At 54.2% G+C, this 25,257-nt stretch overlaps 7 protein-coding genes across 7 annotated transcripts; 2 read left to right on the top strand and 5 right to left on the bottom strand.

Moving 5' to 3' along the window:
• Nucleotides 1-577: 577 nt before the first annotated feature.
• CGGC5_v011844 (uncharacterized protein) lies at nt 578-2,762 on the bottom strand (the record flags this gene model as incomplete). Its single annotated transcript, XM_066152606.1, has 5 exons — nt 578-1,457; nt 1,519-1,637; nt 1,725-2,017; nt 2,072-2,573; nt 2,679-2,762. 5 exons carry the CDS (start codon nt 2,760-2,762, stop codon nt 578-580), a joined length of 1,878 nt encoding a protein of 625 aa, XP_066007970.1.
• Nucleotides 2,763-5,246: 2,484 nt separating this feature from the next.
• Nucleotides 5,247-7,701, top strand: galP (Galactose-proton symporter; the record flags this gene model as incomplete). Its single annotated transcript, XM_032030611.1, has 8 exons — nt 5,247-5,733; nt 5,789-5,924; nt 5,978-6,117; nt 6,169-6,296; nt 6,349-6,591; nt 6,646-6,665; nt 6,912-7,053; nt 7,102-7,701. The coding sequence occupies 8 exons, from the start codon at nt 5,247-5,249 to the stop codon at nt 7,699-7,701; spliced, it is 1,896 nt and encodes a 631-aa protein (XP_031889592.1).
• A 1,789-nt stretch (nt 7,702-9,490) lies between these two features.
• CGGC5_v011842 (putative transporter) lies at nt 9,491-11,259 on the bottom strand (the record flags this gene model as incomplete). The annotated part of the gene is made up of 6 exons (XM_032030610.1): nt 9,491-9,920; nt 9,974-10,080; nt 10,131-10,232; nt 10,300-10,475; nt 10,539-10,723; nt 10,781-11,259. The coding sequence occupies 6 exons, from the start codon at nt 11,257-11,259 to the stop codon at nt 9,491-9,493; spliced, it is 1,479 nt and encodes a 492-aa protein (XP_031889591.1).
• Nucleotides 11,260-17,159: 5,900 nt separating this feature from the next.
• Nucleotides 17,160-17,702, top strand: CGGC5_v011841 (uncharacterized protein; the record flags this gene model as incomplete). The annotated part of the gene is made up of 3 exons (XM_066152605.1): nt 17,160-17,298; nt 17,412-17,489; nt 17,641-17,702. The coding sequence occupies 3 exons, from the start codon at nt 17,160-17,162 to the stop codon at nt 17,700-17,702; spliced, it is 279 nt and encodes a 92-aa protein (XP_066008019.1).
• Nucleotides 17,703-18,386: 684 nt separating this feature from the next.
• msh6 (DNA mismatch repair protein msh6) lies at nt 18,387-22,200 on the bottom strand (the record flags this gene model as incomplete). The annotated part of the gene is made up of 6 exons (XM_066152604.1): nt 18,387-19,061; nt 19,113-21,514; nt 21,566-21,737; nt 21,796-21,843; nt 21,901-22,024; nt 22,088-22,200. 6 exons carry the CDS (start codon nt 22,198-22,200, stop codon nt 18,387-18,389), a joined length of 3,534 nt encoding a protein of 1,177 aa, XP_066007969.1.
• A 94-nt stretch (nt 22,201-22,294) lies between these two features.
• CGGC5_v011839 (uncharacterized protein) lies at nt 22,295-22,643 on the bottom strand (the record flags this gene model as incomplete). The annotated part of the gene is made up of 2 exons (XM_066152603.1): nt 22,295-22,314; nt 22,460-22,643. The coding sequence occupies 2 exons, from the start codon at nt 22,641-22,643 to the stop codon at nt 22,295-22,297; spliced, it is 204 nt and encodes a 67-aa protein (XP_066007884.1).
• Nucleotides 22,644-22,990: 347 nt separating this feature from the next.
• ge2 (4-O-methyl-glucuronoyl methylesterase) lies at nt 22,991-24,178 on the bottom strand (the record flags this gene model as incomplete). Its single annotated transcript, XM_032030608.1, has 1 exon — nt 22,991-24,178. One exon carries the CDS (start codon nt 24,176-24,178, stop codon nt 22,991-22,993), a length of 1,188 nt encoding a protein of 395 aa, XP_031889558.1.
• Between the last annotated feature and the right edge of the window lie 1,079 nt (nt 24,179-25,257).

The following is a 25,257-nucleotide window of genomic DNA, read 5'->3' as shown; positions in this document are numbered from 1 at the left end:
CATCGTGAACCCTTTTTCTGTCTTCGTGACCACTGCACAGGGAAGTTGGACCCTGCCGTCTGCCGCGAAATAGAAGTCCAGACTGTCACGTCGAGCAATGCAACTCCACGCCCCCCAGTCCAGGCCATCCGGGAGTGGATCCAGTCTGGGGGAATGCGGAGTGCAGTCAGGGACCCCCCGCCGGATTGCCCAAAAGGGGAATCCGAGGGTGAATCCCTTTCGGGGTGCAAAGGGGCCCCCAATGTTTCTGCCCTTTCCTTTCCTTTCCTTTGCCTACCTTAGGTTTGTGCCACCATCGTGATTGTAAGTCCGTTCGGCCAGACGACCCAGAGACGAGCTCATCAAACATCCCCGACTCCTGCGCCACCAATAAACTCGGTCAGACCAGTCAAATTTTGATGCCATCGTGACGCATGACTCCGTTCGAACACGCAATGCAACAACCAAACACGAGCCGATGCAGAGCCAGAGCCTGACCCTCTCTCGTCTCTCCTCCCGACCCTCCCTTCGCTTCTGTTGGGCTCTCACCAATGTCAAAGCTTCCTTTCCATCTCCTTCTCCTGCCTCTGACACTCTGTCAGTGTCCCGGCTCTATCGCAAGCTCCATCTCCGGCTGCGGCTTCTGCTTCCGCCCGCCGCTCTCCATCCTCACTCCTCCTCTCACTCCTCCTTCTCTCACTCCCATTGCTACCGTCGCAGTCATTTCCTTTCCCATTCCCATTCCCAGCCCGAGCGACCACTTGTCCTCGAGCCGCTGCACACCTGCATCGCCCTCCTTGGCGATCCACTGCTGGACCGCCCAGAACGATTTCAGATACGATATCCCGAGCACAAAGTCCTCAAACCCGATCGACAGCCCGGTCACGGCCATTTTCCTCCGGACGAACCTGCCTTTGGCGTCCGCTCCCGCGTTGGGTGCCGCCACCAACATGATCCACAAGAAGACCCCCGGAATCTTCTTCCAGGTCACCAGACTCACCCGTCGCATTGCCATGTACGCGTCTTCCAGCACCTCCTGATCGTCAAACTTGGAAATTTGGCGGAGAGACCTCACCGCCCAACTGTAGATCAGCCCCGCGAGCCTGACTGTCTCAAGCACCCAGTCCGCCTCTGAGCTGGCTTCTGTGGGCCGCGAACGTGACGCTCCCAAATTTCCCAGCTTATCGTACAGCCACGATGCCGTGCTTCGGATCTTCGGGCTTCCTCCTGTCGCCAACCCTGCCGCCGCCGAGGTCACCGACATCGTGAGAAAACGCACGTCGTCGAGCACCCGCGCTGCTTCCACACACAACCCAAGCGTCTCCGCAACACTCTCGAAGCTTGTCGGTGAAGCCAGCAGTGGGCTGTCGTACCCGTCCGGCCACGTCGTTGGAACTGGTATTTCTTCGTCCCGAACCGGGTCGTTTTCCTGCCAGTAGAGGTCGGTCTCGAAGCAGCATGCAATCTCATAGTCGGTCCTGGTCATCGATCGTAAGTATTATTGCGGCGGCACTCTGAAGGTGCTCATTGCGGTCTTACAAAATCATGATCGACTCGCCCACAATGTCTTTCAGCCCTCTCATCCCATTGCGCAGCTTGATCATGCGTTTGATGCCTCTCATGTGAGCAAACATGCTCTCGTCAGCGCCCCAGAACCACTGCAACAATTAGTCGTGTCCTTGATGGAGCTTTTTCTTCTGTATCCCACACCAAGAAGCAAGAGTGCGAGTCTCTTGCAAACTTACCTCCATGACCACCAGATTCACAACGCTTCGTACCATCTCCACGGCGATTGCGTCAAACGGGCGCTCCATGTACTCAGCGATGATTGACAAAACGTGAGCTTTCAGGGCCAGTGATTCTGGATTCTTGGTGATCTCCAGCCCATGCTCCAACGATTGAGTTGTCGACGACATGAGAATACCAATGTTTGGAAACAGCGGTGACTGAAGCATCCACGGAAGAACCTCTGCCAGAAACACGGGAGGCTGGCTTTGCCCGTCGATTGACACCATGTTGGGAGCGACGACTTGGATGTCTACACAGTCCCATTAGCCAGGATGCGAGTCATTAGTGCAGCTCATCGACTAACAGAAATGAAGAAGCTCCGTGGTTCTGGGACCTTGAGGAAGCGGCATCCCATTGAGCGTTGTCACCTCGGTGAGAATGCCTCCGATGGATGTGGGATTGTTGTAGAAAAAGGCCATCGGGTCGCCGTTTCCGTCGAGGAAGAGGTTGGCCCGGGCTCGCGCCCTCGCCATGATGGCTTCATTCTCCTGTCGCTTTTCTTCGGACGATCTCCTAGAGTCCGTCCAGGAAGAACCCCCACGAGCACCAGGCTTCTTGCCGACTTCCTTCGCTTGTGTCTGCAGAGCCACGGGTCCTGGAGCTTTCAAGCGCGCAGACGTGTGATTCGCAAACGAGTCCTCGGGTCGTTTGCCGGACCCCACAGAGAAGGACGACAGCTCAAAGGTGAGGACCTGGTCCTCATAGGCGGGCTTCGGGATCGACTCGACCTGCGTGATGGTACACTCCACCGGAGGGAAGCGCCTCGAGCAGTTCACGCAGGGGGCATCTGGCCGTCGGATTATGCACTGCAACCCCTTGTTCTCAACACCGATTCAGACGGTAAGGCAGATGGGTGGATCGCACAGTCCGGGCCGAGCCGGATTGACTTTGAAAGGACGGCGATCACTCACCTTTTGCTTGCGTTTTTGACACTCGGTGCACGACTTTTGCACTCTCATCCGCCGCTTCGGCGGGGGTTTCGATGCTTCGGCCATTGTGACTGAGGAAACTTGACATGATGAGAGGTGAAACGTCACATTTTGGTCGCACTGAGCAGCTGAAATCTAAGACGGCCGAAAGAAGATGAAAGGAGTCGTCGGGCCACTAACATGCTGTTGATTCAGCCACGGCTAAGCGAACGTGAAGGGAGCGTCTGGATTAGAAGATATTGAGGCGCAAGGGAGGTGGTATTACACTTAGGCGGATAGCTGCATGATGCTGTTGCATGGGTGAGTGGATTGATGCATACCCAGTATCTACACTGCCAAGCTGCTTCTTTGCTGCGGCCATCGCCAAAGGCGGCTGTCCTGAAATTCCCCTCACCCTGTTGTGTCTCCAACTTCCAAACGAGCGACAGAAACCATCGGCGCTTGACTCGGGATGCGAATTAGATTCAGACTTCCTCCACTTTTCTTGATTAAATGTAGCTTCAGATCTCCCAGTCATTGATTTGAAATCGTTCTGTCTCTCTCAAGTTCCTACGTCCATCGCATCGGCGGACCGACAACAGCCGATGAATGCGTCGCACCGCAATCGCCAACAACAGCCTTACCGCAGTATCGACAAAAATAACCAACCAAGACAATAAATCGAATCCGACAGATGTCATTGGTTGAATTGAATGATTCGACATGGTTATTCTGATTGAATCGGCCAGGGTCGATGAATTCACAAGCCGTCGTCCTCCGCAGCGTTTCCGATCGCCAACCGCAAGCAGTCTCCTCTCGTCCAAGTCGATTTGCTGCCTCGGTCAATGTTCGGCTCAGGGTGAGCCAGGGGCTTCACTCAATGGCCATCCCAAAGGAAGGAAACCAAGAAGCCTCTGGTGTTATCTTGGGGTGGGGGCAAGCGTCTTGTCGCGGCTTGTCAATGCCATTCACAACGGTTGGCGCTAGACTTGGAGTAGGTCGCCACTGGATCGCAAACGAATGAAAGAGGAGCACCATGAAGAGCACCAAGATCGCCGCGGCCAACCGCGAAAGAAAACCCGAGCCCAACAACACGCGACACTTTGCCATCACATGTCGTCGACCCCTCAATCGCCGATTAATCGCCAGCTGATCAACGAACACGAATGACGACAGAAGGATTATGGCGACGATTTCATGAAGTGCGACTCGGACATGGATCAGTCGACGCCGCACGGAAGCTCCAGGGAGGCAAGCAGACGTCTCGGTATTTGTTTGCCAGAACTGCGATGTAAGCAAGAAGGCGCGCAAACCATCGGGAAGAATCCTGCAGCGCGCTGTAGCATGTAATCGAGGTTGCCGTCGAGCGACCGGAAGGATTACGGCCCAGGCTTGCTGAAGGCTTGGTATGAAGTCATACCGTGCCAGGCGATTGAAAGATTTTGCAAACTTTTCATCGAGAAGGCGAGGCTTCCGGCGGCTCGAAAAGTCGAAGCAGGGGACAATGTCCGGCTACTGGTGGTTTAATCCCGCGGGTGTGACGAGTGCCGCGCCGCGCGCCGAGACCGTGTCCAGGGGGTCTACCGATTTTCTACCTCTCGTACGGCCGCTTACTGCGTCCTCAAAGTCGGAGGCCCCGCCGCCGAGCACGAGGTCCGCTTGGCGGTGCCGCTGATCATCACCCGACTGCCATCAACGTCGCCTTGGCGGCCGTCTTGGAGGCTGACCGGCCGTGAGACACTATTGACGTCTGGTTTTCGACGCGGCTGGCCAGCATCTGGTCTGGCTACCTTAGTGTGGTCAACGTTCGCCGTGGTCACTCATATCGTGCATGTAGTAGAAAGCTTCACTGTTGGAGCAGCTCAAGAACCGAGTGTGTTTGTTGACAGTTTGCAAGTGAACTTCCATGGCAACAGGGCTGCACAATATCGAGAGTTTGGAACACCAAATGTTGGACGACGTCATCTCAGCTTTAAAAGTGCAGGAAATGCGGCAACGCGCGTAGAATATGCCGGGTGCAACTTCACTTACCGTCTCTCTGAATGGGCGAAAGACCCATCACATTTCCCTTCCTGGTGGTCAACCAGCACGAGATGTTACACGGTGTTACCGCCGTCGAGGTCGTCCATGTGCAGGAGGCAACGCCTTGCTCCACTAAACACTCCTTGGCTTGGACAGAACTCCCGCACATATTCGACCAAGCGATGGTCAGATGGACCAGTATGCAGCCTCGACTTGACCGCCGACTCCCCAGACTCCAGTCTTGGACGTTCCACTCCTCCATCCTCGTTGAACGCAGAGATTGGTGCCCGGCCGTGTATGCCATCATGAACCAAGAAAGACCCCTCAATCTTGGAGCACAGGGGGCCCACATGCAACGTCTTGTCGATACCATGAGGAGGGTAATGCCCATGGGGTTGGATGTCTATAAACACCTTTCATCCCTCCTCTTCTCCATACTCCCCTCTTTTCTGCTCCTACATGATCATTGTTGCTTCCTAAGACTTGACCCACCAAACAGACTTGCATCTCTGCAATATTGCTTGGTACACAGTCCTCTGATCTGTCGTAATGCCTCCCTTCAAGGTAGACACGGAGTCCCCTCCGGCGGATGACCTCCACACCGGCACTCGCACGTCGGGGAGTGATGGCCCTCCAGACAAAGCCGCGCGAAGCTCCACCGCCGCCCTGCTCCGGAACCCCTTGGTGGGATTGAGTCACGACGAGCTCATCAAAGATGTCGACACGTTCACCGATAAGTACGGCTTAACCGAATACAAGGAAGAATTCCGAAAGGGCGCCCTGGTTGCCCAGGCCAGCAACCGCCCCGATGGCTTCGAGACTATCACGGCTCTGAACGAGGAAGAAAAGGCAATGCTCCGGAGAGAGGTCAACCACCGATGGGATCAGCCGTTCATGCTGTATTTCCTCTGCTCCCTGTGCGCCGGATCGGCCATTGTGCAGGGCATGGACCAGACGGCAGTCAACGGAGCCCAGGAGTTTTACTACACGACATTCAACATTACAGACCCATTGATGCAGGGCCTGATCAACGGCGGTATGCTTTCACCCGAATCATGCAGAGTAGTACATGTTTTGACAAATCCACGTAGCCCCATACCTTTGCAGTGCTCTCTTCGGATGTTGGACGAGTCCTTATCTCAATAAATGGACTGGCCGGCGCGGAACTATTTTCATCTCATGCTTCTTTTCCGTCGTGACGGGATTCTGGATGGCTGCCGCCGACACGTGAGGTCCCTCTCCAAATCGTAAATATTGGCTGTAACTGACACAAGTGGCAGATGGTACAATCTCTTCATCGCTCGCCTCGGCCTCGGTCTCGCAGTTGGCGCAAAAAGCAGCACGACACCTGTGTACAGCGCTGAAAGTACACCGAAAACCATTCGTGGGGCATTGACCATGATGTGGCAAATGTGGACAGGTACAGATATCACCGCGATCTCGAAAAGTATGTTTGACTAACACGTCGAAGCTTTCGGAATTGCCCTTGGATTGATCGTCTCAGTCGCGTTCCGCCACACCGACTTCCTCGGAGAAGACACGCAGTGGCGCTGGATGCTTGGAAGTACATCTCTTCCCCCACTGCTTGTAATGTGCCAGGTAATTAACCTCCATCTGTGTACATCTTCCCTTTCTGACTCTCTATCAACAGGTCTATTTTTGCCCCGAGAGCCCGCGCTGGTACATGGAGAAGGGCAAGTACGACAAGGCCTTCAGGTCTGTACGCCGGTTGCGCAAGCACGTCATCCAGGCCACCCGAGACATGTACTATGCACACAAGCTCCTCGAAGTCGAGACCCAGGCCCGTAGTGGCCGTAACTGGAAGGAGTTCTTCACTGTCCGGAGGAACAGACGCGCTGCGACGTTTTCCTACTTTGTCATGTTCATGCAGCAGGTATGTGATGGATCGGCACTCCCAAAGTCTTCATGCTAACGAATTATTTGACAGTTCTGTGGAATCAATGTTGTGTTAGTACTTTCCTACCCTTTTTGGTATTTTCGTATCCTCTTTTCGGAATATGGAGCCGGGGCTCAGAAGCCGATGGGGCCGATTGTGTGACCCACCCGGCACCGGTAATGGGGCCGGTGGTGGAGCTTTGGTCCGAGGAACTCCCCCCTCCCCCGGGGAATATTCGCCGGGAACAGCAGTCTATTTGCCTGCGCACATGATTTAATTGAAAGAAGTCACAGATCAAAAGGCTAACATATCCACAGTATGTACTACAGCACGGCCATCTTCCAGGATGGAGGCTTCACCAGGTCTGAGGCGTTGCTCACCAGCATGGGCATGGGCCTCATCAACTGGCTCTTCGCCCTCCCCGCCTTCTACACCATCGACACATTCGGAAGAAGAAACGTAAGTTCATTTCTAGGTCTGGCAGACAAATTACTAACCTTCACGCAGCTCCTGTTGGTCACCTTCCCCTTAATGTCCCTCTCCCTCATCTTCACCGGCTTCAGCTTCTACATTCCCGAAGGAACCGCAAAGCTCGCCTGCATCGCGACCGGAATCTACATATTCGCCGCCGTGTACTCCCCCGGAGCCGGGCCGGTCCCGTTCACGTACTGCGCCGAGGCCTTCCCGCTGCACATCCGCGACATCGGCATGAGCAGCGCCACGGCCGTGACCTGGGGCTTCAACTTCATCATCAGCTTCTCCTGGCCGTCCATGTCCAAGGCCTTCACCCCGACGGGCGCGTTCCTGTGGTACGCCTGCTGGAACCTCTTTGGCTTTGTCGTCGCGTACTTCTTCCTGCCCGAGACGAAGAACCTGACGCTGGAGGAGCTCGACAGCGTCTTCTCGGTGCGCAACAGGGACCATGCAAAGTACTACACTTCCAAGATGCCTTGGTATGTGAACAAGTACTTGTTACGACGGGATGTGTCTCCTTTCCCCGCGCTTTACGAGGTTGATGATCATCACGAGCACCATGACGTGCAACCGAAGGCCACTGTTCAGCACAGCGAGAGTGGCTTGATCTCAGGGACGAACGGCGAGAAGTGAAAGGCTCTCAGTTGATATTGTATAGATAATTGTCTATCACATTGTGTAATCTTCTAGCTTTTCAAAATAAGGATGGATGGAAAACTTATGTTCGAATACCACGATAGAATTAACCACCAGGTTAATTGGTTGTTCTGTCGAAAACGTTTGCTTTCTTTTCACTGGGGAAATCTCATGGCAGATAATTGAATAATGGTCAAGGGATAATCGTGCCTTAAAAACACTTCATACTGCTGGCCGTCTTCTACGCCTAAGGCATCTTGTCTTCCACCAATCGATCTAGCAATATCTGATTCTCTCGTCCACGTAGTGAGTTTGATCAAATATCCAGAGAAGCTTTCATCCTGCACCAGAGGCCAATTCGCTAGTGAACCTGATATTATTGCCCACATCTTTTGGGCTGGAACAGGGTCTATGATTCGAGGCATATTATGTGAGTCACATTTGGATTCCATAGATCGAGATTACAAGTGCGATAATGACAGCGGAAATGGCCAAACCATGGAATATGGCACAAACGGGGTGATGGTGTGGCCCCTGGGTCTCAAGGCGAGGTAGATGAAATGACGTTGGTGACACCGCCCGAACAGCAATCATCATACGACAAAGTCCCGAGTCCCTGGGTCCGGAGTCAGCCATCAAAAACCACACGGCCCAGATCAGATCCCTCTGCACCCATCCTCCTCCACCCCCAGCCAGAGACAAGGAACCACCCTGCTCACCCCGCGAAACACTGAGGCCTGTCAAAGAAGAACCACTGCACGATCCACCGCACTCCGCGCGTGGGCAGCAAGATCCAGCACACTGCCTGACGCACACATGTATGCGTGACACCTGTCAAGAGCCAGCCGAAACCAAAGTCGGCTGGCCCCAGGTCCACGGAATTGGCCTCCCCTTCCGCCGGCGCCGACCGGCCGACATTAGTGCCTGCGTCGAAGCTACCGCACCCCACCTGCCCCCGTCAACCCCACGTTTCGGGGGAACGGATGTTGGATGCCAAGAGTTAAGCATAACTCACAGGCACGGCGCCGTCGAGGACACTAGCAAACGGGGCCAAGCTCTGTTTTGCAAGGCGTCATCGGGTAGCACCATAAGTAGAAGCTGTGGCTCAGCCACTGGCGCGGGTTGTATTAACTTCATGTGACTAGCATGCCTCGATGGCTAGAAAGAGATGGAGAAGGCCAAGTGGGCCAAGACAGTCCCATCCTCATCGCACTAGGACATCTATCTGTCTGATGAGGAGGCTTCTTGATGGTTCTGCGACAGCAAGAGACAGCGGTGTTGACAGAGGCTGCTGCTGGAAAGGAAGAACTCGTCCTCGGGGTGTATTCACGAGGGATTTCATGGCATGTTAGTGAACAACCCTCCGCTCGCTATACAGTTTAACGGAGACTTGTTTAATGGCATGAGTGAATGTAGAACGCCTGGTGGATGGAGACGAAGATTGACTTCAAAACAGGTCGATACAATTAAGAACTCATGTTCATTAAGAACTCATGTTCATTAAGAACTCATGTTCATTAAGAACTCATGTTCATTAAGAACTCATGTTCATTAAGAACTCATGTTCATTAAGAACTCATTCGGCATGGATATTCCTCTGACTCCTGTGATGCAATTCTATAGCCACTTAGGGTACCCGATTGTCTTTCATTTTCACTCATGACCCTTCCTTCCCTCGCACGTGGGCTGCCGTCGCATCGTTCACAATTCCATTGAAGAGTAGATGAGAATCCAACCAACTTGCAAAGCAAATACTCGCTAAATCGAAACAACAAACACGGTCTTCTCAAACGGTGTAACGGAAGAAGGTGGCGTTGTCACCCTTGGTCCGCTCGGCAGCCTTCTCCTCAACGGTGTACTGACTCGGGTCCTTGTACTCGCGGTCTCGGCGGGCGTTCTCGCGGCGCAGGTAGATAGTCATGAACGTGGAGAGAATCATGGACATCGTCATGGTCGAGAGGAGGGTGCCGTGTCCCGGGTAGTAGTGAGGCTTGTCCTTGGCCTGGTACAGGAAACCGGCGATGGCACCGCCGAGGTTGCCGAAGCCAACGTGCATGGCGATACCGACACCTCGCTTGACAGAGCCGCCAATGTTGTTGCCGTTCCAGGCAACACCCTGGGGCACGTTAGGGTAAATGCCAGAGGCAGCAAAGAAGCAACCGGCGTATTTGACACCGTTGCTCTGAGAAGCGAGAAGCATGATGAAGCCGATGATGCTGACAGCGTTAGGATTTGGTGTGTGATATCAGAGGACTGAGGCGTAACTTACCCAATAGCGCAGAAGAAGATCATGTAGATACCTCTCTGTCGGTGACGATCAGCCAACCAGCCTCCGCTGATACAGCAGACGCACGCCACGACGTAAGGAGGGACGGTCTACAGATGGTAAGTATGAGTCAACTGAGTTGCTGAAGGGCTTGCTTTACCATGAGCTGAGCAGTGTTGTTGGTGTAACCCAGACCCTGAACAATAGTCGGGAGGAAGAGAGAGTAGGAGTACAAGGGCGTGTAAATTCCGATGGTGATAAGCTGGTGAGACCATAGGTTAGCGATGCGATCCAGAAGGATTGAAGCTTCTGCGACAACTTCTACTCACCATGTGAACCCAGATCTTCCAGTCCTTGAGCGCATCCCAGAAGTAAGCCATGTCAAACTCGTCGGCGAGAGCGGAGCGGTCCTGTTCGAGGCGGCGGGTGACTTCCTCCTTCTCGGCGGTGGTGAGGAACTTCGCGGTAGCGGGGTAGTCGTTCATGATGAAGAATGCAGCAACGGCTGAGAAAGAGCAACCTCGTTAGTCTTGGAGCAACCAAGGGAATAAAGAACCAGTGTGCTTACCAACAGCGAGAGTGATGATGCCCTCGAGAATGAAGATCCAGGCCCAGCCAGGCTTGCCGCCGACGCCTTTCATCTCGACGATGCCGCGAGCGAGAAGACCTCCGAAGGCGCCGGCCGCGGTAGCAGCGGAGAAGAAAATGGCCATACGGAAACCGCACTCGTGACGACGGTACCACATTGTGATGCTGGAAATCGGTTCGTCAGATGAGTTTTGGGGGATTCTGGAATGTATTCACACTTACTAGTAAGTAATGCCGGGAAACAGACCGCCCTCAGCAAGACCGAGAGCCATGCGCGCAGCCAGGAGACCAGCGTAGTTGTGAACGAGACCCATCAGGGTGCAGCAGATACCCCAGGCAATCATGATGGAGGGAATCCAGATGGAGGGGCGGAAACGCTTCATGGCCAAGTTGGAGGGGATCTCAGCGGCCACGTACCAGGGGAAGAAGACGGAGAGTGCAACATTGTAGTCGAGACCCTTCATGCCCAAGTCGGTCTCAATTCCGGCAAGACGAGCGTTTCCGATGTTGGTACGGTCCAGGAAGGACAGCAAATACAGCAGAGCGAGGAAGGGGATGAGAGCCCAGTCCATCTTGCGCAACAGCCTCTTGGTAGCGGCTTGGTCAAAGCCGCTCCTCTCGGGATCGCTGACATATTCGACCTCGATCGAGGGGTCGATGACGCCCTGGGTTTTGATGTCCTTCTCAAAAGTTGACGACATTTTGAGAGTTGTTCAGAGGCGCAACGTTTTGAAAAATGAGGTTGCGACGAGCGAGACGTCAGAATATCGGGGGAGCGCCGGAAGATTAGTGGCCGACACTTGACGGGGGAAGGATTCGAGTGCGTGTAAGTGCTTTGACGAAGCGCGAGACAGCTCACACGAAAGTTGCTGGGTGTCTCGGAAAAGAGAGCCAGGTGAAGTTCGGAGGCCAATCAAAATGAGCGCCTCTTTAGGTGACGAGAATGCAGCTGAGTAGGGCCGCTGCAGTTATCCGGGGCTCTAGAGCGATGCAAGTTTCGGGCTTACAAATTTGGCACTCTGGCCAAATGAGACGAGACGTTGGTATTGTTGAGAAGGGCGGCTCGGCCTAGGGATGGCGGAGGGGAAAGGATGAAGCCCGAGACTTATCGTCTTCCTTCTGTCTCACTTGACCTTGATCGCGAGAGAGATGAACAATGAACAGGGCGATCAGTTACAAGAGCAGATGCGAAAGCAGGTGCAGATGCAAGAGCGGCGCAGATCGAGCATGAGAAAAGAAGAAGAGAGGCAGGAGAGATCCGTGAGAGCAAGAAAGGACCCCGGACGAAGCTCTCCTCTTTAAATGAATCCGATGGCACCAACCCCATCCATATATCCATATTGTCTAATGTCTTGGCAAACTGCTCAAAATTCATGGTTGTGGGAAAGCAAAAAAGTAAAGAGAATAGCAAAAAAAGGTCCGGATGTCTCGCCGGGCTGGTTACAAGCAACCCCTACCTTCTTCCTACCTAGGTACCTGACCAGGGTCTGTCTGTCCCTTCTCTGTGTCTGTATGTGAAGCAGCCCAAGGCCTGGTCATTTCTGCGGTCAGTCTGTAAGGCGTGGTACCTTTGCAAGTATGTACATGCACCGTTCGCTACCTCATCCCCGAGACTGCGAGCTAGAGCGTTGCTACTCTGCCGCTTCTCAGGATTCGGATCCTGTCAGCTTATCCCGTTTTGGCTCTTGAGCGGCCGCGTCCGGGCCAGTCATAGGCTGCCCGGCGCCGCACACCACCCGCGCGCCACGCCTATCTCGCCTTAGTGCAGCTGAGACAGTCCCGCCGTCGAGGCCATGTATCCCTACCTTACCTAGGTACTTGCTGCGGCGCGACGACGTTGATGACCACCGAAGCATGCGGTGGGCGCGCAGCAGTAGCGTGCGTTCAAGATAATCATAGATTTGCCCAAGATATCTGGACAATCACCGGCGGACACGACCGTTTGTTCATAATCCATCAACCAGAATAGCGCCTTCAGCTGTGTCACACATACATAGTCTGGTGCCGAGTTGACGAGGGCTTCAGGTCTCTCTGGGGTACGAACAGTGTAATCATGGAAGAAGAGTCACACATCCACATCCAAAGCAAGCCAACGGCCGCATCGTTGCCACCCATCCCATGTCTGTCTGCCCCGTTCATCCACTCAGTCAGTGTCCCGCCAAAGTCCCTCCCTGGGTTGGCAGTCCCAACTTCCCCAAACAATCTATGGGGGCATGCTCCGCATCCAATCTTTCCCCCGCATACCAATCTGATTTCTTCCGCCTGGCCTCAACCTCTTTACCCCGTGAAAGTGCAGCCGCCAAGAGGGCCAAGCTAGAATCTCCCAACCCCAACCATGCCTCCAGCTCGGGTGAGTGGATATGGACCTCGAGGACTCTCGTTTTTTTTTGAAATGAGGTTTTGGGGCAAGATTGTCGCTAGTCTCCTTCACAAGAAGTAGTGCTGGCCAAAGCGTTTTCAACGAACACAAGCAGAACCCTTCTCCCTTGCCCACATCCCATCCCATCCCATCCCATGCTCCACAGAGCATATGTCAGGGCCCAAGCAGCTGGCGTGCTACCCAATCCCCATGATATTATCGGACTGTTCCTTCCTTTGGCCATGGACGCGGTTCTGCATCTATGGTACCGTATATGCAACCGGATTTTCCACAAACGACAGAAGTACTTCACAGGCTTCGGAATGCGGCTATCCAGCCCGGAGGGTAACATTGGCCTGTGGGCTCCTCAAATTCGCCATAGCCAGGAAAGCAGTATTTCGCGAACCATACTGCTGGTTGAGACATCGTAAGCTCCAGAAATGTTGGATGCAAGACAACGCAGGCATGCGCGAGAGACATGGGCCTGGACGGTGCTACGAGAGACGCGAGCATCCGAACTCTCTGCTCCGCGAGCCAAGGCTGCAGTGCCACCTAGCTTGGCCTTTACAACTCCATCCATCGCGATGTTCTCTGCGATGACAATGCCTTCGCCATATGTGGGTGTGTGACGGCATAGACTCTCGGTATCCGGATATTGGGGATGCTTCTAAGCTCAAGCTTCGAGGACACGGTTCCTGATCCCAGAGCACGGGATGCCGCAGCCAAGAGAGTCTATGCCACGGTGCCTTTCCACCGAGACGACAAAGACGTTCCCTCTCGTGTTGGCAGCCACCAAGACACCAAGAGTCACACAGACGACGGGTAATATTCCGTCGCGATTAGAGGCATGCCAGACAGTTCTTGGCTGAACCTACAGCCACGTGTACCAGAGTGCTAGAGAGAATTAGCGCCGGTCGAATGGAATTTTATCCTCAATCAGAAAGCCAAACACTTGGTGATACATGGACAAGAGATTCGGGGGCGCACGATGGCAGGGAGATGGGCGGGTAAGGGAACAGGCTTGTAGCGAGGGGAGGGGAGACGCCACGAGGAATGAAGCTGGTGAATGCAGTCAAGGCGGGAGAGACATCAGGCACGGTGCTGGGCGCAGACGGGACGGGATGTAGGCGGCGATGGGAGAGAAGGATGGCTGCGAGGTAAGGCGGTGGAAGATGTCGTGGACATGGAGGGGAAAAGATGAGGACAGGATGAGGACGTGGTCGTTGATGTCGTCTAAAAGTCTTGGCTGGCAGGACCCCGGACGAATCGAGCCAAATCAGGCAGCACGACCGAGTTTCCGACAGCTTGGCACAGACTAGCCTGCTCCGCCACCGTTCCCCGCCAACTGTTGCGCAGGCAAAGCAGGCACATGTTTTGACAGGACACGGGGTACGCCCGCATTTCGCGGGCTGCTTTGGAAACCTGAGGTCCCTTTTCCTGGGGATTCGGGGCCAGTGGAGGTCTGGAGCTGGAAAAGACGGGGGAGGGGCCGTTGCCCGATGCTGGTTTGGACTCGTTTCCTACGGTAGGCACCTTAATTAGTATGTACCGCGTTGTTGTAGCTGACTGATCAGCGGTAAGACAAGAACGACATTGGATACGAACAGGGGAGCTTGGATCAGGGAAACGTGGCTGATGAAGGCGCTTCAGCTGGCTGTCGCAGCGGATACGGGAGAAGAAACGTAAATCAGGTTAAGGTAAATACACACGCCCTCAACACTGCATGTTAGGTAGAGGCTCCCTCGGCCCTAGCGTCCGCCACACTTGCTGGTGACAGGACCAACTGCCTGTAGTGTAACTGAGAATGGCGACGGAAGCACGAACTGACCTGAAGCTCACAGACGTGAGAGAGGTGGATGGTGTACGACGGTACCTAGGTAGGTAGGTAAGATAAGATACATAGATAGGTACGGAGGTACGTATCGTTACCCCAAGATTTTGACTGGTGCTGCCCCGCCAGATTAGGTTTAAGTTTAGGCACGTTGGGTCGAGAACGCCCACCCGCCCTCATTTTTGGGGGAGCTCCATTTGTCGAAAGCGCTGACTGAGATAACCATGAGCTCTGAATGGCCAGTGTTGCGAAGCTCGGTTCCACATCGCTCCAACCCAGTGGGACCGGTTCGTCCAGTCAAACCCTCAGGAACTGAGATTATGGAAGGAGCGTGTCCTCCTCGTCCTGCAGCAACTCGCACGGCTGAATTGCTGATGGATGGCTCCTTCCTTCCTCGAGGCAGCAAACCGGTCCAGCAAGCATTATTCGGGACTCCGATTGCCAATATGAAAACGCCTCGCTTTCACCATCGGCATCTTTTCAGGCTGCTTTGCTGACTCTGCACCGCACCCTGCCGCCGCCGCCTACAAAGTACACACCTACTATCAACCACCTCTTGCTCACCTCGCAAACTTGGTCCAGATGCAGAACTGCAACCCCAAAGTACCCAACCTCAGGTCGCTGCCATGTCCGAACCGAGGACTCGTCCCAGATGCATGGCTGCGCTTCCTGGCCGTGATTGGATACTTTCTGACGGCGCCAGCGTTGACTGGCTGAGGATCTGGCCGGTCGCTTGGTTGCTGACGAAATACAGATCAGAGAGTGATTGATACGACGCTGACGGAGAGCCCTCACTCTCTCGTTCGCTCCTGCATCCGGTGCCCTGTACGTACGGATACAGGTGACAGAATACCATATCTGCATCCAACCCGACCTCGACCATGGATGTGCTTCCCTGCCTTGCACGAGACCAGGATATCCACAGGGACGCGTCTGTCCCGACCGGGGGGCTCATGGGGTAACCGGGGACAGCATGGGTCAGCCCCCTTTTTAGGCCAAAGGCTTCCAGACTTCCAGACCGAATCTGCGAACCAACGTCGACTCTCCAAACTCAACAACATGAAATGGCTTGGCGATTCTTGGCAACAGGACGCCATCTCCCCTCCCCCAGTCTTCTGAGCACTCTCCAGTCTCGCTGTTGCTGCAGCCCTCTTCGGTTCCCTCCCACTTCTTTGCGCATGTCCACACCCACAGGCTCCATCCTTTTGGACTCTCCTCCGGTTTCGCGTCCGGCAGTCTTCTGTCGTCAACAACCCCTCAACGTTCGAATAAGCCAGACTGAACTGGGACGAACCCGCCACTAATGCCCATCACTACGGCACTGATTCTACTATGTACTTCCCCCGCGAGCCAAGATCACAGCCGACTTGATCCACTGCTGTTTCTTGCCCGTCTTCCAGTGCGCAACGGCAAGATGTTTTGGGGGGCACAAGACAGCATCTTTCACAGCACGAGGCTCTGGTGCCTATCGTCCGTTCCTTTTCCCGTACGCCAGGCCTTGAAATTGTTCATTAACAGCGAGATTGCAGGCTCGTCTGGTGCTCGCTGCCTGTCCAGTCCAATTCGCCATAGCAATGGTTGTCCCAGGGTCCATCTCGGCCAGGAAACCCTGACTCGTTCCCAAGCCCGACAGTGAAGCGTTACGCATCAGTCCCAACAGACCGTCACCGTTGGCTTTCGTTTTCAATTAGCGCGAGGTTCAACCCCAGACACATTGCCCCGAGCGGGGATGAAGTGCTCGATCAGCGAGCAATCTGAACGGCTTGGCAACTTGACAGGGCCTTGGAATCTCCAGGTCCATCTTGCATCGACGCCTTCATTTTTCGATCCAGTGCATCCGTCGGACGAAAGGCTGTCTCGGCGCCCAGGCAGCCTCAAAAGCCACACTGTCGACCGCGCGGGGGAGAGAAGAACGGCGAAACTTTGGGGTGAAGATGGTTCCCGTCATTGATACTAGCCGATGATGGTCGTGTGCTAGTCACTGCCATCATGGGGGTTATGCCCCTCCCCTGCACAAATCCCTCGCCCCAGGCGCCCTGAGACGTGGCAGCAGGAAATAGTGGCTGTCTTCTTATCGAAGGGTGCCGATCTTCTCTCGGCGCGCAAGTTCGTTGGCAGCAATGGTAGTGGTGGGCTCTGTGAGCGGCCAACATGTTCCCGAAGAATTCTGCGAGACAAATCTAGGCACTACTCCGGCTGAGGGCTCCATTGGATTATACAGACATCGAAGACGACATTGACAGGGCTCCTGGTGAGAGGCAAGACAATCTGCGTGTCTTGGAGAATGTACAAATCCACATTCGCCGTGCTTTGACGAGATAAATCCATTCCTCGCTGACAATCAGCCATGCCAGCGTGTGCTTGTAGGCTCTGGTAAACGGTCTAGACCTCGTATCTCGGGATAAATCAGCATGGGCACAAAATTGGCCATTTTTGTCTGCGGACAGATCTGCTTCTGGCATACGTCCCTGGCGGGAGACATCTCTAAGACCCTAGGGGCCTTCTCAATGCTGCTAGATCATCTAGCGTACGGCGCATGCGACAGCTCATGTACCATGGAAATTGCACCAATGAGTTAGACGACTTGGGAATCGATACCGCTGGTGTGGGGGAATCGGAGTCCGTCCCCCGGCTCCCTTTCTCCCCCGTGCCGTGACCCCTAGTCTCCCGCCTCACCGAGTTCACCGACGCCACCCGTCCTGTCGCGCCAGATCAAAAGATCCGGCTCACGCAAAGGAATGGTGTGACCCCTGTATTATAAGCCATTGCACATTTTGCCTCTGGTGGAGGACCTGTTTCGTGCGCCGCAAGCCCGGCGTGCTGCCGTGTAGCAACCCGGACCGGGCAATCCGCGAACTTGCATCTCGCCGCCGGCTAATTCCAACCTCGCAGACAGCCTCGGTCACATCGACATTTCAAGTCCAACGCCTCCCAGGGGTGTCCTCCTGCGCTAGTCGCCGCGTCTTCGTCCCGGTTGGTTGGAGAAATAGGTGGCATTTGTCGGAAAGGATCCGTTTTCGGGTGCGATATGCGAAGGTCCTGCAGAGTCCCCTTTTGCTGGCCCAGGGGCGGAAGCTTTTCAGCTCGCTCCTTCTGACGGTACACAACATACGCCCATAGGTATCTTGTCGTAGGATACGGTAAAGCCAAATTCATCAGCCTCATGGCAAAAAGGTCTTCGTCTCGTCTAATCGATGCCAGATTCGTGTTCTTTGCCATGGTTAGCTTGCGTGACATCGAACTTTCATCGACTCACTCTCCGCCACGCCTTCTTTCCTTCTGGCAATGTTGTGTGACGAGGGTTTGGATTGCGCTCCGGAATACATACGGGCCCAGGCCAACCGATACCTACCTATCCATCATCAATGCAGCATCATCAAGTTCATGCAAGTTATCTGACACGCTTCCGAGTGTAGGTCGAACTTAGAAACAACCTATTTATTTGCAAAGACCAGAATGCCAAGCAACGTTACGAGCAACATGCCTCTATCTTTACATGTGCATTCCTGTATGACCATCCTTCGACCATGTAAAACTCCTCGACGCCAAACCCTTTCGACGTTATAACAACAGGTGGCCATCGTTGGCCACGGTATAGCTTCGCACCGATATTTTCACTCCCGAAGAAATAAACCGACTCAAAGAGCCTCCACGGCTCTCAAAAGCACCTCAACACCCCTCTTCCCGACCTCATCGCCACCATTAAGCAGTGACGCCACATCACTGAGCACACCAAGAGGGATGTAGCAACCCGACTTGGCTTTCTCCAGGCTCTCTTTAAGCCTGCTAGTGTGCTCCCATTCTTTGGCTGCCACCTCAGCTCGCTCGATTACGCGGTTGGAAATGCCACACATCGCTGCGCAGTGCATTCCGAAACTGCCCTCCGCAACACCTTCCTCCAACTTGTAGAGGAAAGTAACACGACGCTCTTCTTCGTCGACGTGAATCTGCATACGACGAGGCACAATCTCTGGGTGGTTTTCAAACTCAGTGGCGAGAGAGTGATAATGAGTCGCGAAGAAGCCAACGCAGCCTACGTGGGTTGCAACATGATGCAAAACGGCCTGCGCAACGGCGACACCGTCATAGGAGCTGGTACCGCGTCCGAGCTCATCCAGAATGACCAGAGACCGTGGTGTGGCTTCCGACAATATCTTCTTGGTCTCCGACAGTTCGACAAAGAATGTTGATTGAGATGCAAAGATGTTGTCATTAGCACCAAGTCGTGACATGATTCGATCAACGGGGGTAAGTCGTGCAGACACAGCGGGCACGTAACATCCGATCTGCGCCATGATGACAGCAACACAAGACTGTCATGAAGTCAGCATCTAGTCTAGGAACGTATAGCACAGGATTCTTACCATTCGCAGAACTGTCGATTTGCCAGCAGCGTTGGCACCGGTCAGCAGGTTGATCTTGGCAGAATCGCCTCCCAACTTGACATCATTGGGGATGAAGTCAGACACTGTGTTAAGCATACAGGGGTGGCGAAGTTCTTCGAATTCGACAACGCTCCTGTCTTCGTCCACGAATTCCGGGCGGCAACTGGGCTCACCCAGCGATGACGAAGCCTTGGAAAGACTGACGAGGCAGTCGAGCTGAGAAATGATCCTGATCGACTGCGACCACGTGTCGTAATCAGCGTCGAAGCGCTGAAAGAAGCGCGTAGCAACCTCCTTGACGATCTGAGAGTGTGTCTCCTCTGCTTCCTGAAGTTCACGGACCAAGTCCGTCAGCTCTTCAAAATAGTAGCGCTTGACGCTTGCAGTCGCCGACATTTGGCGCCAGTTGTTTGGCACCTTGACAGCCTTGGGTGCTTCGATCTGATAGATTTCCTTGCCGATATCCGTGAATTTGATTGTCTTGCACTTCAACTCCGACTTCTTTCTTCCAAGAAGCGATTGCAATTCTTCCTTAATCTCTTCGATGCGATCTTGGCTGTTGTCGAAGTCTTCCTCAATGCCACGCTCCGGAATGAGAAGCTTCTCGTCTCTGGCCTTCTTCCGGTCGAAAGCAGTCTTCCAGTACGACAGTGGCTCGTTGAGATTAGGCATGGATGCGAGAAGGCGATCGATGAGGCCGTTGCCGCCGCCAAAGGCACCCAGCAGGCCCATAGTGTACTCAATCTGCTCGAAACCCTCCAAGACACGGACGAAATCTTCGGGCTTGCAGAGCGTTGCGTGAATTCGGGAAATGAGACGCTCCAAGTCCGGCATCTTCGTCATCTGGGACGAGAACTGTTCTCGGACGCTTCGATCAGAGTTGAGCATATCGACAGCATCAAGTCGCTCATTGATGCGTTTAATATCGCAAAGCGGGTGGCAAACCCACTGACGGAAGAGTCGCTTGCCGAACGGAGTGACACATCGGTTCAGAAGAGTGAAGAGCGTGCCTTCGGGGCCGCCATTCACAGTGTTCGCAAAAATCTCCAAGTTGATCAGGGTTTGACCGTCTAGGATGAGAGTGCCGTTACGGCGGATGGGAGTGTACCACTCGAAGTTGCCTTGCGACAGCAGGCTACCCTCAATCTTCAGAAACTTGAGATAGTGGATAAGACCACCCAAAGAAGACATCAGCAGGTCCTTGTCTTTGGCCTGGGCCAAAGCATCAGGCCATGTCTCCTCTCCGTCCTCGTTGGCAAAGTAGCCACCACTGGATATTTCCCGGCGGCTCATGTCCGCGTCAAGGAACTCAGTGGCCGGCTTCAAGTAGTTCCAGATGGTCATTGGGGAAGTGTTGTTCTTGAGGATGCGAAGAGCCTTGGTTGAAATTCTAGACTTCTCCAGAATGAGCTCTCTGGGGCTGGTCTGCGCAACGAAAGTCTCAAACTTGGTCAAGTCGGCATCGTCCTCGAACTCCGAGATGAAGAACTGGCCAGTCGCGCAATCCACAAACGTGATGCCGAATGCGGGGCTGCCGTCAATGACGGACTCCTTGATACACGCGCAAAAGGTCGCCAGGTCGTCCTGCAGCATGCTACCATCCACAAGAGTGCCGCCAGTCAAGACGCAGGCTAGCTCTCGACGAATGATCTTGTCCGCCTTCTTCGCCTTGGCAGACGTATCGCCTCGTTCTCTCATCTCCTTGCCAAGGGCGGATTCCATCTGATCAACGCGAGCAACCTTGTAACCTTTGGCAACGAACTGGTTAACCCACATGTCGAGGGAGCTCTCAGGAACACCGACCATGCGCATGTTGACACGGTCTGTGAGCTTCAAATCAAAGAGCTGGTGACCAATAGTGGCATCATTCTCGTACAGCTCGTAGAACTTGCCCTTCTTGAAGAAGACAACGGTATCCCACAGTTTCTGCTTGATTTCCCAGTACTGCTTCTCAAAGGGAGAGAACTTGTTCCACGCTCCTGGAGGAATGTAGACAGAGGAGGGATCGTACTCGGGATCGCCAGGGGAGTTCTTGTTAATGTCTTGGATGTTTGCCAGCCAAGGATATCGGGCTTCGGGCTCGGTGGCGTGAGCCTTCTCCTTCCGCTTGGAAGCGGCTGGTCGACGAACCGCCGGACCCTGAGCAGAACGAGGAGCAGAGGAGGCAACGCTGTTCGGATCGTAGCGCCATTGCTGGGCAGTGGAAGTCGAAGGCAGCTCCTCCATCATCTCGTCCTCGTCTGCGGTCTCTTCTTCCTTGATTGGCGAAGAGACTGTTGTCTTCTTCCTTGATTGTGTTTTCTTTGTAGTCTCGGGGCGCTTGCGCTTCTTAGAGCGTGAGGGAGCATCCGACTCGTCGGACACGACAAAGTCGTCCATTTCTACACCGCATTAGTAACATGAAGATTTTATGCAACGAGCTTCATCCTTACCTTCGTCCTCGTCAGGCCCATCATTACTGGCGGCATCCTCATAATCGTCGCCATCATCAGCTGGAACAGCGGGTGTCTTAGTACGACGACGCGTGCCTGCGGCTCTAATGCGATCGAACGGGTCATCGTCTTCGTCATCGGACGGCTCAGCGTAGTTGACGGCCTTTCTACCCTGTGAAGACGCCGAGTCAGCATGCCGCCTCGGGGAACTAGCATCGTGGCGAACATACCTTTCGCGTAGGGCTAGAGGAAGGCAGAACAGGTCTGCTACGAGACACCTGCGGGGTCACAGTCTCAGCGGGAGTAGACGGTGATGGCAAGGAGTCCTGAGCTACCTTGAGTCCTGTGCCGTCCATATTCTCCTGGGAGCTCGAGGGCTCCATGGCGTCACAGCTGGGGACGGGGGTCATGCTGGGAGGTTGCTTGACCTTGGGGAGTTCGTTCGTTCGGGTAGACTCTCTGAGGCATGGCGATGAGTCGGGGCCTTTGGCCGCGGGCTTGGGGGTCGGCTTGGAGGCAGACTTGGAAAAGAACTGTACTATAGTCTTCTGAGTTCCCGAAGACGACGACGGCTGGCGCTTCAGCGAGGGAGTTTTGGCTGGCGTGCGAGCCGCTGGTGATGATTTGGGCGCCATGACGGCGAGTTGGATCGGTGAAAGTGTGGTTGTGGGTCGAACGAAGGTAGTCTGTCGTGTAGGAAGAAGAATCGAAATTCGGTGTGTTCCCGGTCTAGTTGGGATAAAGGAAGGCTACACGAAAGTAATTAGTGGAAAGAAGAATGGTCAATTGACAGATTCGAGAGCTCTTGAGTCGACTTGGGAACGCCGCGTTCGACGGTAGCTCTAAAAAGACGAGCGAGAAGGCAGAAGGTCCGGAGTGTGGGTGGGTGTGTACCTTTTTGGGACTGCAGCAAGTGCTGTGCCCCGGCAGTGCTGGGAATCGCGTCGGGAAAGATCGTGGAGTCGCGTAACCGCGTCCTTGCCGCGTCTGGCTCAGAGCTGTGTTTAATTGAACGACCGGGGGGCAAGGAACTCCTGACGTTCCACGCAGGGGCCAGGAGCAGGCACTCGCTTAACATTTTTGGAAGTGGGGAAGACATAAGCACGAGCCAACAGCATGCTGTATCACTAGGTATGCGCGTGTGCATAATTACGACATCCCGTCTGTCAGATCCACCCGGACCCGGCTTGGTGGGGTGTGGTCCCAGCCGAAGCCCGGCTGGGTTCCGGTGTAGATTAGCGCTTCATTGGAGGACGATAAACACACGAACAAAACTCGTCCACGAGGATCTTCAGTATTTCCCATGTTGCTGTCTTGGTTCACACGTCTTGTGAGGTACCTAGTTAAAGAGTGTAATCCTTCCCCATCCAGGCCTGCATTTCCCCGGTTCCTATGTACAAAACTGAAGCCTATTATGCAATTTGGCTAAGAGAGTGTTGGAGCCGTCCAGCTGGCGTAATCTTGCAGATTGACGTTGACGGTACTACGCTCGGTAATCGATGGCTTCGTTGCTGAATTGAGTAGGAAGTAGTTGATGTATTGCGTGAGCTCCGAGTTTTGGCTGCTCGGGAACTGGCAATGGTTGTGCCCGCCAACCAGAGAGAAACCCATGTTCTCGGGCACGCCAAGGGCCTGATAGATCTGTCTTCCGGCCTTCATGCATCCTGTGGTCGACACGGGGCCCAGCCAGTCGATGTCGTTCTCTGCAACATACAGGCCTCGCGGCGCCACCAATCCTGCCAGGAAGTGGTGGTCTTCTGGCATCTGAGATGTCCTCGAGGTCCAAGTGTTGAAGTTCGGCGAGAACCAAACATTCTCTCCAACGATCTGGCCTGCGGTCTGGATATTTTTGCCCTTGCTTTTCTCGCTGTCCGAGATGCGCCAGCAGGCTGCGCCTCCGGAGCCGGACTCCTGAGGGATGGTCAAGGCGATACGCTTCTCCAATGCACCGACTACAAAGGCACCCTTGCCGTTGCGCGAGCAGCCGGTGACTCCAAGGCGCTTGGTATCAATGCCAGTGGCCGCAGTACCGAGTTGTTCGAGGCCATCGATGATGCGACCAACACCCCAGGCCCAGGCAGTCAACGCCCCGGCACTGTGTCCGCTTCCAAACAGGTTGTAGAAAAGTCCCTGGCCACGACTGGACTGTCCGTTCTGAGCAGCGAACTGGTCATTGTTGAAAGTGACCTGGGCGACAGTGCCAGGAATAGGGATGCTTGCGCCCCCGATGCCAATGATGGCGGGGAACGGTCCGCTTCCAGAGGGCTTCTGGATGGAGGCGCTCATGCTGATAGTAGAGCTGCCTTGGGTGACCCTCAGGTTGAGCGTGTTTCCAGAAAGCGAGGCTTCGACCTTGCTCGGTGGCCCAGGGAAATCTCCGAGTTCGTATTGCTTGAAGGCATTCTGAATCTCTGTCTGCCGGCAGGCCCAGTCGGTCTTTGTAGTGACCTTGGAGCCGTCTGCGAACGTGAAGGGGTCTGGAAGCTTTGCATCGTTGACTGCTGGGACGTTCGTCTTCGCCTTGCTGCAGTCAGCTTGGCGTTCGAACAAGTCCCCGGCAGGCAATGCCAGAACAGAGCTTGCAAGCAGTGTGACTGCGAGACGCAGGGCCATTTTGTATTGTCAAGAGGTAGAGAGATTGGAATTGACGGAAGGGTCTGGTTCCGAATGGATTGATGAGACAACCATCGTGTATTCAAGCTCTTGAAGGGCCATTTTATCTTCCAACCCCCGACAGAGGCCCGGAGAAATGGAAGTACCCACGCGGGGAAAGTAGCATGAGCTTCTCGTAGACGCATGGATCTGTAGCAATCCTATAAGCTAAGAATTACTTGCCATTGAAAACCGGCGGCTATGTTTACAGCCTTAAGACGTTGAGGGAAGATTCAATCACTGAACGCGCACCTCATTGCCAAATCGAATTGACTGCCGTCAACTTCCCCGCCGACAGTTAGATAATAACATGCCTTTTAATATATACAACACCGCCGACAATCCCAACTCGGACATATCGGAGGGAGAATTACCTTTTCAGGGTCGGCTAATCTGTCAAACACTCTGTCGAGCTTTGATCTGCGCCGGCTGAATTCTGCAGCCATGTAACGCTTTAGTGAGGATATTTGTAGCATGACTTACGGAACAAAGTGTTTTCATATGATAGGGTGTCCAGCCTCGGGCGGGGAATTCGCCTCCATGGCCCTTATCTGACACTTCTTGAGCATGACTGTTGAGGACCGAGGCAAGGCAAGATTACGTACGTCGGCCATCCATGCAGGAACGAATTGCGATGGCATAGCATCACTTGAGTTCGATATGCATGGTATCCGCCGGCATTTCTGCAGCAATGCCCCAAGATAAATATAGAGGCTGAATACACGAAATATTGTCTTGAAGGGAATACGTCGACTTGCATCGAACATGGATTCCTTTCTCGGGGTCGGTTGAAACAGCCATCGACTTGAGTCCGGTACGTACCGACCTCATGCGCACCTACGGATAACTCATCTCATCATTCTGAGGACCCATAGAATTCGGACGCACAGGTCGTGAGGATTTAACGCGCTGATTTGAGCTGAAAAACCAATCAGCAGAGCTCTTCGGTTTCAATCCCAGTCTTTCTCGTGCGACACGTGCATGTCTGAAAGAATACCAGGCACGCCCAAGGCCCCAGCGCAACAAGCGAATCCCAACAA

This window comes from Colletotrichum fructicola, assembly GCF_000319635.2.
Source record: "Colletotrichum fructicola Nara gc5 chromosome Unknown KSG_Nara_v1_contig07, whole genome shotgun sequence".
NCBI lineage: Eukaryota > Fungi > Ascomycota > Sordariomycetes > Glomerellales > Glomerellaceae > Colletotrichum > Colletotrichum fructicola.
Note: the sequence above shows the minus strand (reverse complement) of the source record. Positions and strands in the feature narration are given on the sequence as shown.